This window comes from Globicephala melas, chromosome 17 (assembly GCF_963455315.2).
Source record: "Globicephala melas chromosome 17, mGloMel1.2, whole genome shotgun sequence".
Lineage (NCBI taxonomy): Eukaryota > Metazoa > Chordata > Mammalia > Artiodactyla > Delphinidae > Globicephala > Globicephala melas.
In genome coordinates, this window is record NC_083330.1 from 3,137,815 (window position 1) to 3,153,313 (window position 15,499).

At 39.1% G+C, this 15,499-nt stretch overlaps 1 protein-coding gene across 5 annotated transcripts in view; it reads right to left on the reverse strand.

Moving 5' to 3' along the window:
- Positions 1–15,499, reverse strand: part of ATP6V1H (ATPase H+ transporting V1 subunit H) — a 97,288-nt gene that overhangs the window by 15,616 nt on the left and 66,173 nt on the right. For all 5 annotated transcript variants that reach the window (XM_030859762.3, XM_060287369.1, XM_060287370.1 and 2 more), the window contains 3 exons: positions 13,733–13,925; positions 4,804–4,982; positions 1,732–1,857 (listed from right to left, as the gene is read on the reverse strand). In XM_030859762.3, the coding sequence (XP_030715622.1) occupies positions 1,732–1,857; positions 4,804–4,982; positions 13,733–13,925 (498 nt within the window). The remainder of the gene's footprint in view (positions 1–1,731; positions 1,858–4,803; positions 4,983–13,732; positions 13,926–15,499) is intronic.

Sequence of the window (15,499 nt, forward strand, 5' to 3'; positions counted from 1 at the left end):
AAGACATTAAAAATAGGGGAAACTGTGCCTGGTGGAGGAAGAGAGGGTATATGAGTACTCTCTGTACTCCCTTCAATTTTTCTGTAAACCTAAAAGTATTCTAAATATTAAATTCTATTAATTTTACCAGTTATAGTAAGGTATACATGTAGTAATTCTATCAAGAAACTGAGAAGATGACCCCAAAATGGGAGATAATATTTGCACAGCATATTATCTGATCAGGGATTTACATCCAAAATATATTTAAAAACTCTTACAACTAAATACTAAAAAGAGAACCCATTTAAAAAATGAACTAAGAATCTGAACAGACATTTCTCCAAAGATATAAAATGGCCAATAAGGACAAGAAAAGATGCCTGACTCGTTAGCCATCAAGGAAATACAAATCAAAGCCATGATAAGATATCACTTCACACTCACTAAAACGGCTAGAATCAAGAAGTCAGACAATAGTAAGTGCTGACATGGAGATGGAGAAATCAGAATCCTCATACACTGCTGGTGGGAATATGAAATTGCACAGCCACTTTGGAAAATAGTCGAGTAGTTCCTAAAATGGTTAAACAGAGTTACCATATGATTCAGCAATTCTATTCATAGATGTCTACCCAAGGAAGAGAAATAAAAACGTACGTCCACATAAAAACTTGTACACAAATGTTTATTACCAGTATTTTTCATAATAACCCAAATGCCCATCACCTAATGAGTGGATAAATAAAATGTAATATGTCCTTATGATGGAATATTATATGACCATAAAAAGGAACAAAGTACTGCTAAATGCTACAACATGAATGAACCTTGAACACCTTATGGTAAATGAAAGAAGCTGGTCACAAAAGAACAAATATGGTATGATTACATTTACATGAAATTTTCCTAATAGGCAAATCCACAGAGACAGAAAGTAAAAGCTTAGGGCTGAGGGCGTGGTTGGGCAGAGAAGTGACAGCTAAAGGATACAGGGTTTCTTTCTGAAGTGATGGAAAATGTTCTATAATTGACTGTGTCGATGGTTACACAACCCAGTGAATATACTGATTTATACACTTTAAATGGGTGAATTGTGTGGTATGTGACTTATATCTCAGTAAAAAAGAAAGACACTTGCACATATTAGGTCATCTTTATTATAACAAAGGGAACCGTGCAAAGCAGTGGGGAAAATGTATGTTATTTTCAATAAATGTTGCTAGTTCAATTAGATATCCATGTAATGAAAAAAACAAATCTTGACCTACCTTATACACCTTACCCAAAAACCAATTCCACACGGAACGGAAATCTAAATGTGAGAGGTTAAACGATAAAGCTTCTAGCAGGTAACACCGGAGTATATCTTCAGGACCTTGGGTAGGCAAAAACTTCTTAACCAGACACAAGAAAGCACTAGCCATAAATAATAAACTGAGCTACATCAAAAGTAAAGAGTTAGTGGCATTTGATGTGGTAGAAGAAGAGCTGTGACGAATACATATGACCAAGAAACCTATAGAATTCCCACAAAAACAAAAACAAAAACTTGAACAGGCACTTCTCCTGGGAAAAAAGATATCCAAATGGCCAATAAGCACACGAAAAGGTATTCAACCACATGGTAAGGAAGAAAATAGAAATTAAAACCATGGAATATCTAAAAATTTTAAGAGGGACAAAAATGTGTCCACGAGTATGTGGAAGGATGGGGGTTTTTCAGAGTGTAAACTGGCATTTAAAACTTACTTCAAGAGCTCATAATTCTTCTCATTTAACCTCACAGCATTTTCTCTCCAAAATTTCTCAGATTTGTGCACAGGACTCCATTCCAATCTTCCAGATTTAAGTTCTGAACTATATTCATCAAATGAGCTGTAAAAAGATTTCAAAGTTTATAAGAATCTGAGAGATAGATACTCCAAAATTTAATACAATAAAACATCTTCACTAATTATTTAACGACAAAGACTGATCATACTTTGTACATTCAAAAATTACCTCTAAACAAGTTTCAATGGCTTAATTTTCAATAAATCATGTGAAACTTATTCAGGGTACTAAGGTCCAGTACTCCTGTCAAATTTGAATGTTCACCATGAGACATTAAAAGGAGCACTTGCTTTCAAAATTCTAACCTTAATATACACATAAATGTATGTACATCACTAAAATATCTGATAGGGACTTCCCTGGTGGCACAGTGGTTAAGAATCCACCTGCCAACGCAGGGGACATGGGTTCAAGCCCTGGTCTGGGAAGATCTGACATGCCGCAGAGCAACTAAGCTCGTGCGCCACAAGTACTGAGCCTGTGCTCTAGAGCCCACAAGCCACAACTACTGAGCCTGCGTGCCACAACTACTGAAGCCCACACACCTAGAACCCATGCTCTGCAACAACAGAAGCCACCGCAGTGAGAAGCCCGCACACAGCAATGAAGAGTAGTCCCCGCTCGCCACAACGAGAGAAAGCCCGTGCGCAGCAACAAGGACCTAACGCAGCCACAAATAAATAAATAAATAAATAAATAAAAATAAATTAAATATCTGATAATCTAGCATTGTTTCTACCATGCCTCTTAAAACACTGTATTTGCCAGATCACTAGATACATAAAGATAAATTTATGTAAAAGTATATTACTTTAACACAAAATAAAATAGAATATTCTATTATACTTTAAATGACAAACCATGATACTGCAGTACAAAAATAAAAACACATACCTCAGTACAATATTTCTAAATGTGACTACCCACAATGCAGAGGTAATTCATTAACTGAATTAGCCCACTACAGATTAATTAAAAACAAAAACCTCTGTACATGTAACAAACTAAAATGCACTTTAATTCAAAAATTATTCACTATGTATCAAGCAACAATTATTCAAATCTTCATAATATAAAACTGCTTTAATGTGGTTAGCCAGTGAACAAAGTGACAAGACATGCTTATACTTTCTTTCAAGTAAAATTTTCAAAAAGAAGTAGCTATTTAATACTGATTGATAATTCAGTATAACAAAGATTCACTGGTTAAGTTGATCAGAGTAACCTGTTAAATAAAGTAGTAATTTAATGAAAGGCTATTTAGTATAAGAAGTAATATTGTTTAACTAATATTGTTAAACAATATTGTTTAACTAATATGCTAAACCTGTAACAATATAAAGAGACAAATCTATTTCAACTGCTCCCATCACCATGTTAGCTGTATGTAAACAGCAATATTTTTCACATTACCAAATTCAACATGAAAAATCAGTAAATAATAACAATTGCCTAGCATGGATTAACTAACTTAGAAAGCTATCACTAACCTTATTTACTTTTTTAAAAGGGTCTCAAATCATTATTACAGAAGAACCAATGATAATTTTTTAAATAAACATAATAAAATAGAATTTGTATAAACTGCAAGCCTATTGCTGGCCTATTATATTACAAACAACTTATTCATATTTGAAATTATAAGAAGACAAAAATCATCTGCCTTCCTCCACAAAGCCCCATACACACCACTGATATGGGTGACAGCTCCCATCTCTATAAACGCTTCTGGGCCTTGAGCTTATGGGCTGCACTGAATTATCTGGTAAATACATTTTTGGAACACATACTATACTAAAGGCACTTGCTGGACACCTCATGGAAAATCCTACAAGGTTAGCATTTTTATCACTATTTTACCAAAAGGAAAATCGAGACTTTAAAATGTCAAGAGGTTTGTTCAAGGCCACATGTGGACAAAGTGGCCAAACAATTCAAACTGGAGTCATCCTGGCTCCCAAACCCAACCTACTTCTAGTGAGTAACTCTCTTTTTAAAATGTATCAATAGTTCAAAAACAAAGAATGCACAGGTTAATGGGAAAAATCATCAAGCTACTATTAAACAAAAAAGAACCAGGACCAGAAGAATACATAGAACCCTATTTGTGTGTGTCTGTGTGTGTGTGTGCGCACGCATATGCATGCATGCTAGGGGGAGGGGGGCTAGGTTTTTTTGGGAATGAACACAAGAAACCAGAGGGGCAGGGGGAAGTAGGTGGGGAAGATGGGGGTACTGGTGTGTTGTCCCTTCTGTACTGTATTGTATTCTGTAGTGTACTGTATACTGTACTGTATAAAAAAAGGGATTTTTTTCTTTACTGCATGTACATCACTTGCATAATTTTTAAAATAAAAAATAAATAAAACCAATAGGGACTTCCCAAAAGCAGGAGGGCTTCCCTGGTGGCGCAGTGGTTGAAAGTCCGCCTGCTGATGCAGGGGACATGGGTTCGTGCCCCAGTCCGGGAGGATCCCACATGCCGCGAAGCGGCTGGGCCCATGAGCCATGGCCACTGAGCCTGCGCGTCCGGAGCCTGTGCTCCGCAACGGGAGAGGCCACGGCAGTGAGAGGCCCGCATACCGAAAGAAAAAAAAAAAAAAAGCAGGAAAAATACTCTTTCCATATCTAAGCAAACCTCCTCCACAAATTAACAATGACTGCTGCTTAAAAAAGATTTTAAACCAGGGGGAGATTCTCAAAGGGTGGCACCCACAACCCGTGGTAGAACACCAGGTCAGCTTTTAGACAACAGAGAACAGTGGGGATCTACACGAAAGAGGAGAAGTAACACACAGCTCTGACCAACGGTTGCCATGATGGTGAGCCAGTGTTTCCATACCCCTCAATTTTCAATAGAAGACATGATGTTCTAGTGCAATCTTTTGAGTTTATAGTTCATAACAAATTTAAATTTCCTTAAAATATGAGGCAAGTCAAACAAGGCCCAATATACCCAGCCTGTGAGAATTAAAAAGAATAACATACCTAAGATCCTGGACACTCTCACCAAGTTTCTCCAAGAGAAATTTTATATCTTCACTGATATCTTCATCATCATACTTCTGCTGTTCCAAGTTCTCCAACTGTTTCAGAACTTTGCACTGAATCATAGCCAGAGCATACTCTTGGCGAGTTTCTCTTTCAGTTGATTTTTCTAAGAAGTTCTGGGTTAGACAAAGACACAATGAGAAATGATATAATCTGTTATGTGATGTTCTCTGCACCTGCTTTCACATCCTCTCTCCCCTTCCTGTTCTCAGGTTAACTATCACCTTAAGTGGATGACTGGATCACAAATCCTGACTTCTTTCCTAAGCATCTGTCCCACATCAGGGGCATCCTTCTGATTCCTTCCTTCCTTACTGGCTTACTAAACGTTTTAAATTATTGACCTAGACAAGCCTCAAAACACTGAACACATACAGTGAGGTCCATCACCATCCTTCCTCACAGCCCTGCTCTTGAAGTCACCACCATGAACACTCCATTTCTTGGCCACATGGAGCCCTTAGGATGCTAAGAAAGACTGTTTCCTCAAGTATCTCTCTAGTTCCCAGTCACTGACCTTTTTCTCCGTCCAATCAACCTGTAAGTGCACAAAGGACGGCAATTAAAGAAACTCTCTTGCTTCAGTAATTACCAGAAAAGTTTTGTGACATTCAAGCAAATTTCTCAGTTTTCTTCTGAGATTTTTAAGAGTACTGATGAAATCAGCAAAGGAATCTAAGTATTTCTGAAGATAAACTGTTCACTAAATTAACCAATATTTCAGAGCAAAACCATGCTCATGCTGAGGTCTAGAACGAGGACAAACAAGCTCTCAAGAAAGCCACCTTCACAAAGTTGGTAAAGAAGGCCTGTCAAATCTCCCACACTCAAAAAAATCCTGGAATAACAATTCTAAATCAACTGTACCAAAATTTTAAATTTCTTTATTTTTGCAAGGAAGTTATACTTCTAATAATTATGCTAAATAAATGCAGAGATAGATTTAGCTTAGCATATGGAAATTAGTAAGATCGATCCCTACCAAAATTCCAATTTTCACAGAAATAGGAAAAGCAATACTAAAACTTGTATAGAAATATAAAAGACTCCAAATATCCAAAGCAATCCTGAGAAAGAAGAATAAAGCTGGAGAAGTCACACGTACTGATTTCAAACTAAACTACAAGGCTACAATGATCAAAACAGTATGGTAATGGCATAAAACAGACAGAGTTCAATGGAACAGAATAGAGAGCCCAGAAATAAGCCCGTACATATTCAGTCAACTAATATTTGACGAGGGAGCCAAGAAAACCTATTGGGGAAAGGACAGTCTCTTCAATAATGCCAGCAGGGAAACTGGATAACCACATGCAAAAAAATGAAATTGGACCCGTATCTTATACCAGTCACAAAAACTAACTCAAAAGGGATTAAAGACTTAAACATAAGACCGAAACTGTCAGACTCATAGAAGAAAACACAGGGGAAAATCTCCTTGACATTAGCCTTGGGAATGATTTTTTGGATATGACACCAAAAGTACAGCAAAAGTAAAAATCAACAACTGGGACTATATCAAACTAAAAAGCTTCCGCACAGCCAAAGAAACAAAAAAAGCAAAATGAAAAGGCATCCTACAAAATGGGAGAAAACATTTGCAAACCATACATCTGATAGGAGGGCAATATCTAAAATGTATAAAGAACTCATTTAACTCACTAGCAACAACAACAACAAAAAAGCACAAGCCAATTAAAAAATGGGCAGCGGATCTATATAGACATTCTCCCAAAGAAGACATAAACATGGCCAACAGATCATGAAACAGTGCTCAACATCACTGATCATCAGGGAAAATCAAGTCAAAACCACAATTAAATATCACTTTGCACTTGTTAGGACAGCTATTATCAAAAAACAAGACAGCCAGTGTTGTCCAGATTGTGGAGATAAGAGAACACTTGTGCACTACTGGTGAGAACGTAATATTAACTTCAAGTATAATGGAAAAGGTTAAGGATAAATATTGTGACACCAAAACAACCTATAAGAAATAAAATACTGCAAAGCAGCTTGTAGTATTTTAATTAAAGTAGTATTAAAAAGTAGTATTAAAAAGCCAACAGAAAAATTAAACTGAAATTCTAAAAAGAACTCAGTTACCGTAAGAGAAGGCAGGAATGGAAGACAGAACAAAAAACAGATGAAACAAACAGAAGAAAATAATAAAATGGTAGACCTAAATCCAACCACACCAATAATTACTCTAAATGTCAGTGAACTAAACACTCCAATTAAGAAGCAGAGATTATTAGAACAGATAAAAATTCAAGACCCAAGTTTATGTTGTCTCAAAGAGACAAATTTTAAATATAAGACACAGATAGGTTGAAACTAAAAGATGGAAAACCATAAGTGGAAGAAAGCTGGCATGTTTATATTAATTTCAAATAAAGTAGATATCAAGACCAAGAGCACTGGGACTTCCCTGGTGGCGCAGTGGTTAAGAATCCACCTGCCAACGCAGGGGACACGGGTTCGAGCCCTGGCCCAAGAAGATTTCACATGCCGCGGAGCAACTAAGCCCGTGAGCCACAACTACTGAGCCTGTGCTCTAGAGCCTGCGAGCCACAACTACTGAGCCCGCGTGCCACAACTACTGAAGCCCACGCGCCTAGAGACCATGCTCCGCAACAAGAGAAGCCACTGCAATGAGAAGCCCGTGCACCACGACGAGGAGTAGCCCCCGCTCGCCACAACTAGAGAAAGACCGCGCGCAGCAACAAAGACCCGATGCAGCCAAAAATAAATAAATATAAATAAATTTAAAAAAATTAAAAGTTAAAAAAAAAGAGCTTCAAAATACATGAAACAATAACTGGCCGAACTGAAAGGAGAAACAGACAAATCCACACTAACAGCTGGAAATTTTAACAACTCTCTCTCTTAGCAATTGATCATTGATAGAACCACTAGACAACAGAATCAGTACAGAGATGATCCAAACGATACTATGAACCACCCTGATTTAACTGACATTTACAGAATGTGATAACCTCTGCAAAACATGCATTCTTTTCAAGTACACAGGCTACATTCACCGTGACAGATCGTGAGATGAGCAGAAGACAAATTTCAAAGAACTGGAACCACATAGAACATGTTCTCTGACCATAACGGAATTCAAATAAAGACCTTAAACTGTAGGGTGCCTTGAATTCTGATAACATCTCCCTTTATGAAACTCCTCCCTTCACCCCTCGCTTTTGTGAGATTTTACTTATTAGTCTACTTAGTTTTCTCTGTTACCTTTTCCAGTTACTTTTCTTACTATTATCTCTCCTAAATTTAGAAACATATCAAAACTCTTCTGTTCATATGGTCCTACATATTGGTTGCCAGGAGAGTTACACTTCATATTTAAGATATTATCATAACTAACAGTTTCAACTATAACCTCAACCCAGTCAGTGTAACTGGTAAAGAACAGCCCGATGGCGCTCTTCTGAAACTCTCTCTCCTCTCGATTCTCTAAGACAACAGCACTTCGAAATTTAGTCATGTTTGACGCTCCCCTTTCCTTCAAGCCTATGTCAAATCAATCAATAAACCTTACTTGTTTTTCTCTCGAAACATGTTTTAATTTCATCTCTCCATCACATTACAAAGAATAAAAAGGTTATGAAAAATATTTGGAAAATGAATTTACCATAAACAAACCTAGATCATCCGGCAGCAGTGTACCCTTTAAAGTCGCTAAACTCAATGGCATCTTCACCTCAACAAAATCAAAAGCGTAAATATCATTTTGGCCTGTGTCCAAGTAACGGTGCAGAGCAACCTTGACTTCACTAAGAACAAAGTGGAACCAAGTGACCATTCAGATCCTTCCTTCACCAAAACTGCTAACCTTGTAACATACATGTTAAAGCAGTGCTTCTCAAACCATCTGTGGTGAAGACCAGTTCTGTTTGATTTTCAATTTCCAATCAGTCAGGAACAAATACTTTTAGTAAAAAATACAAAAATGAATTTCTAGAAAAATGAACTTTAAAAGACATGCAAAATACAAGCTCAAATCTTATATTATTAACAGACATGTCAAATTACTGTAAGTTTCTAAATGCTTGCTCTCACTTTCTGTACTTATCCCTTGCAGGCTGCTAACCAACAGCTGACAGAACTGCACTGAAGCAGCGCTGTTATTATGGAACTCACCCCAAGATTAAAAATGTCTCAGTCTTACCAAACCTCTTCCAAACCTGGTATCTAATAAACAAGAGAGATAAATTCCTGAAATAAGGAATGAGGGATGGACCTAGGAATGAAATTTCTTGATAGCAACACTTCTATGTCAAAGCAGTGAGCAAAACACCCCCATACACCCAAACCAGAGCAGGTGTCTCTGGAGGGGTTATGACTGTGAACTGTCTGCAGAGGAAGATGTAAGTCTGTGTTTGTCTGTGTCTGTGTGTGCATATGCGTGTGGGTGTGAGTTAAACATCATGGTTAGTACAGCTAATGTAAATCCAAATTCAATTTGGTGGTATTTCTTTCTAAGCTTTTATGCTGAAAACCATGCAGTTGTAAAATACAATTTATCTTATTATCTGACATATTACGGAGGCTCTTGACTAAACAGAGCCAAAAAGAGAAAAACTCTACACAGCAAATATGGTCTTGAATGTCTTTCTCAGTCACAGCCTCAAAAAACATTCTAATTTATTTTAGAAACGAAAGACTGACATATCAAGTTAACCAATGGAATAACATTCATGGAGACCTGGAGTTCAGCACCTGCTATGAATAATTGAGACAGACATTTTCAAAAATAAATTCACCCAGCCAAATGGAAAGAAAAAAAAATTAACAGCTGCTAGATTTCTTCAGCTCACAGCAGCTCAGCAAGCTTCCAAAAGCACAAAACTTCCCCTCCTGAGTTTCAGGATGTGGGGCAAAGTGCATAATCAGACAATCCTCAAACAACCTCATCGGTGAAATCTCTATTAAAGGTTACAGGAATTTGAGAATAATGAAGAAAAAAAAGAACACGTCATTTTTTACACCTATTCGATGGTCTAAATCAAATGGCTTTACTATGTCCTTACTAATGGCTCGATTTTAACTCATTTGTGTACATCAAAGTTCGGGATGTCTAAAGATGTTCTTCTGATATTCAGTCTTCAGTATAACCATGCAATGATTTATCCCAATTTATCAAGGAGAGTCCAAAAAACTAATATACCTGTCAATAGGTTGCATGTATTTTAAATAATCTGAAATCCAAATTAGACAATAGAAGCCGAGAAATTAGCATAAGTTCAACACATTGTGGGTAAAAAATTGAAACTGCAAATGAAGTATAAATAAGATTTTTAAATCTTGCTAAATAAACATTAGTAAAATATTCATGCTGTCTTTTCTAAATCAAACAGAACAGCACTTCATCTTTGCCTAGGTTCCACATTAACTTAGAATGCAATTGCTACAGGTGGGTGTTAAAGAGGCAAATTGCTAGTATTTTATGCTTTTATGGAGCGAAAAGGCAGGAAAATAAATACAGATTGTATATTTACTATTGCCAGCCATCGTCTGTTATTTCGTTGAATTCTTACCCAATCTTGAAGTGAGTTAAGTATCACTAACCACCTTTCACAAGTGGAGAAATCAGCTCTGAGAGTTCAAACCACTCTCCCAGCAACCTCGTGCTGGGATTCACCCCTAGGCGTGTCTACTCCAGAGCCTACACTCTTGCTAACACACCACGTGGAAAGGAAAATTATAAAAGGGTTATGCTATTGTACCCCTCAAATCTTCATAAAAAGCAGATAATCAATCTGGAGAGCTCCCAAGTCAGGTCAAAAGAAAACTAAGAATCTCAGTCTGGCTTTATACTTCTTGTGACTTTTTGAATTTTGTATACCGTAAACACTCATCATGGTGACTTCATGAAGTCTCTCCATCAGAAACAGATTCACACAAAATACAAAGTCCCTAAGAGTATCTTGTCATATTCATCCTTCCATAATTGGTGTTCAAGAAACATCTGATGCATTGAGAGGTGGATAGATAATCCATGAAATGGGGGATGGGGGAGGAACAGGAAAAAGAAAGTATAGGATAGGATAGGATAGGGAAGGGGGAGGGAGGGAGAGGGGGAGGGAACAGCTCACAGGTAGGATCCAGCTAATATCAACAAACACCTCTCACCTACCATGTACCCATATTAGAGGTACCTGCTTCCAGTGACCCTTTTATCTAACATAATAATGACTTAACATGAAAATCAATGGGAGGAGGAACTAGAGAAGGGACAAAATACTAAGCAAGGTCTGTGGGAAGCTCAGCTAGAACAGCTGCCACATACATTATGGGCAAAGCAGTTTATGCTGGGGGCTGTAGAGGGAGGGACAAGAAAGGGGTCAGGGTTAACAGATACGAGCTACTGTGTGTGAAATAGATGAGCAGCAAGGACATACTGTATGGCACAGGGAACGACAGCCATTGTTGTGTAATAACTTTCAATGGAGTATACTCTATATAAATACTGAATCAACGTTATACGCCTGAAACTAATATAATATTATAAATCAACTGAGGTAATAAATAAATAAATAAGTAAATGATTTGATAAGACAAATGGCTTGTCTCAAAAAAAAACCAAAAACGGACTTCCCTGGTAGTGCAGTGGTTAAGCATCCGCCTGCCAACGCAGGGAACACGCGTTCGAGCCCTGGTCCGGGAAGATCCCACATGCCGTGGAGCAACTGAGCCCGTGAGCCACGACTACTGAGCCTGTACTCTAGAGCCCGCGAACCACAACTACTGAGCCCGTGCTCCACAACAAGAGAAGCCACCGCAATGAGAAGCCCGCGCACCACAAGGAAGAGTAGCCCCCGCTCACCACAACTAGAGAAAGCCCACACACAGCAACAAAGACACAACGCAGCCAAAATACATAAATAAATAAATTTATTTAAAACAAAAACAAAAGCATCTTATGCTGAGCTTTAGATTAAATCTCAATCCATTACTATAAATTATTAGTATCTGATTTCTTCCTAAAACTCACAGCACTCACTATATTATCTAAATGACACTTATAAGAAACCATGTAAGGGGGCTTCCCTGGTGGCGCAGTGGTTGAGAGTCTGCCTGCTGATGCTAGGGGACATGGGTTCGTGCCCCAGTCCAGGAAGATCCCACATGCCGCGGAGCGGCTGGGCCCGTGAGCCATGGCCGCTGAGCCTGCGCGTCCAGAGCCTGTGCTCCGCAACGGGAGAGGTCACAACAGTGAGAGGCTCGCGTACCGCAACAACAACAATAAAAAAAACATGTAAGTTTATCAAAACTGAGGGGGAAAGATACAAGTGTAGAGATATAGTCTATGAAACGAGAACAGCTGAAGTAAGACCCTGAGTTCTACAGCAGTTCTTCCCACACCTATATTTCACCTTAAACAAGTCACCTTATTAACAAATTATCAAAAGAAATCATTTTGTGCTAAATATTTACAATTTTCAACATTTGGAAAGATAGATATTTTAACGTAAAAAATATGTAACTAACATACAGAAAAGGGTAGGTAGATATGAGCTGAAAAAATACGATTCACTTCCATGTTTATCACTCAGGCAACTGTTGATCTTTCTATTTCCCAGAAGTGAAAGTCATACAAAGGGGGAAAAAAAATAATAATCCAAAACATCTTTCTAGGATAATCTAATTGCAAAGATATTGAATCAAGGATGACTATCTTTCCTAACGGTCACCAATTAAGAAAATCTATTTTTTTAAAAGAGTTTTCACGCCAACTTCATGAACAGCTTCCAATTTAGAAAAAAGTCCACACACTAAGAGAAAGTAGGGACTCTCTGTATTCTTGTCCAATATATAATTACTGGAAACATAAATATGCACTTTTTTTTTTTTGCGGTACACGGCCCTCTCACTGTTGTGGCCTCTCCCATTGCGAAGCACAGGCTCCGGATGCGCAGGCTCAGCGGCCACGGCTCATGGGCCTAGCCGCTCCGCGGCATGTGGGATCTTCCTGGACCGGGGCACGAATCCGTGTCCCTGCATCGGCAGGTGGACTCTCAACCACTGCGCCACCAGGTAAGTCCAATTTACACATTTTTGAAAGGTGATTTGACATTATCTATAAGACCTGGTAAAAAGTATATTCTTTGACTCAGCAATTCCATCTCTGGAACTTACCCAACCGAAATACTCATCAAAGTGGGAAAACATATGTAAAAGAAACTGGAAACACCTCACATTTCCATCAATAGGACACTGATTAAATAAACCACTTTACACCAACACAGTAGAATGTAGCCACTGAAAAGAATACTGAAGATCTAGTACAGGAAAATGAAAACACATTTATTATATATTGTTAAGAATAAAGTTATAGAACAGTATTTATAGCCTGACACCACTCTTATTTTTAAATACAAAACAAAATTAGACACCTATTTATATATTTATCTCTATTTGCTTAGAAAAATCTGAAAGATGTTAGTGACTATATTTGGCAAATGTGGTGTCCACGCCATTTACGGTTTTGCAATACATCTGCACAACCTTTTATTTTTGATTTGTCGTTGTTTGTTTAAAGAAAGCGTAAGAACAAACAATGGTTAAAAACACAAATTCTAAAGCCAATAGCTTGGATTTGTAGGTCTACCATCTCCCAGCCACTCTTACGTGTCATCCATTTAGATGGCTTCCCCCCACCGTCCACTCCCCCTGCCATGAGTACAAACTGGGATATTTTACTCCAAGCTCACCAAGATGCCACAGTTCCATAACTACACGGAGAACAAGCAACTTTTTCCCACCTGCTAAAAGCCCTGAAATATACTCCACAGTAAAAAAAAATGCCTTACACACACACACACACACACACACAAAAACGTACCCGGAATGCTGCAAGAATGATTCTTGTCACTTTCTCTTTGACCGATTCTTGCAGGATGTCGGACAGAACAGGAATGATGTTGTAGCGTCGCAGGTGTTCACACATCTGAGGACTGAACGCCAGGAGCCATATAGAAAAAATCATCTGATACTGGAGCTGAAAGCCACACTTGTTACTCAGAACTCCCATGATGCTGAAAAGGAACACACGTTGAGAAAACATTTAACACGACAGCACAACAGGAGAGAAGAAATAACTGATTGTTCTTTTGCGCTGATGGATCAGTCTCTCTGAATCACGTCCTCTCTTTTCCCCCCCGAAGGAAGGAGCAAGCCAGACCCCTGCTCACAGAGGGCCAGTCCTGCACGGCGTCACGTAAGCCTCTCTCCAGAGTCTCAAGGACACCACCGCCCTCGCTGCAGGGAGCACGGTCCACAGAGGGAACAGTAGGAGGACCCTGACGGACATTCAAGAAGTAAAAGCCTCAGGACATGGTGACACAGCGGATGCACATCTCAGTGAAGCCAGACGGTATAATCAAGATTTTCAATCTGGACTGAAAATGATCCAAGAGGATCATTTAGAGCTTTAAAAATATTTAGGAAACTCGACAGAGAAAAGAGGAAATGAGTTTGGAAAAAGCCTTTCATGAGTCTGAATTTGACACAGAGCCAATCATCAAATTTGGGGTCAGAACCTCAGAAGCTTCTAGTTCAGCCTCCCGTCTTACTGTTAAGGAAACTGGGAAAGCGGTGTGAAAATGACAGGTTACACCAAGGAAAGCGCTAAGGAAATTTCCCTGGGGCACGCCTGCATTCACACAAGGGACAGAAACCATCAAATCAGACGGTTAAACAGCGACCAGAGGGGTTAAAGAGAACTCAAATCCACAGAATGTGCAACGCAGAGCGAGCGCTAATGTAAACTTAGTCAGTAAGAACATGTCAATATTGGTTCATCAGGTGAAACCAAGGTATCACACTAACACCAGCTGCTAGTAACAGGGAAGCCCGTGGGAGCGCAGGCACATACGGGCACTCTGTGCTTCCAATTGTTCTGTAAACCTAAAACTACTCTAAAAAATAAAAGTCTATTAATAAAATTAAATACATTTTAAATCTAATTTTGCGATTTACAGCTACTAACTTAGTGGAAGGCTTATATTTGTGCCATTTCCCCATTTCTGTGATTTGCATGCACTTATAAATTCGCTGAATTGCCCTTAATTTTCTCATGCATGATTTCTCCCTTGAACCTGTTCTACTTTTGGTTGGTACGTAAGGCCTGCTTGTATTTAATATTGATGTCAGCATTCAACAGCGGTCAAAGCACAGCATTTCACACTGTCAGCACCCTGGTACCTGGCTTCCTTTGCGCTCTGCCTGTTCCACTTGTTAAGGTCAGCCTGCTACACTCTGGGATGCCGTGGCTGACAATTCATTTTCCGGGTTCCCCATTTCCGTTTTCCCCACTGGCTCAGCGACAGGAGGTACTCGCGGCTGACTCAGGGATGGAGGAAGAAGGGACCTCTCCTGTCGACCTCCTGTTCCTGCCAGCATCACTTCGGCACGCTTCTTCACCCGCCGGCAATGGCTGAATTCATCCTGCACGGGCTGTGGCAGAACGAGCGTCCCTGCACCCTCGAGACACTAGCACCTGCCGTCTGGGTCCCCGACCTCGAGGGTGGGGACCCAGCCCCAGCTGAGCTGTACTGTCCCCTCCAGGCCTGAACTTCACTTCATGCAGCCCCTCCTGCAGCCCGTGAAT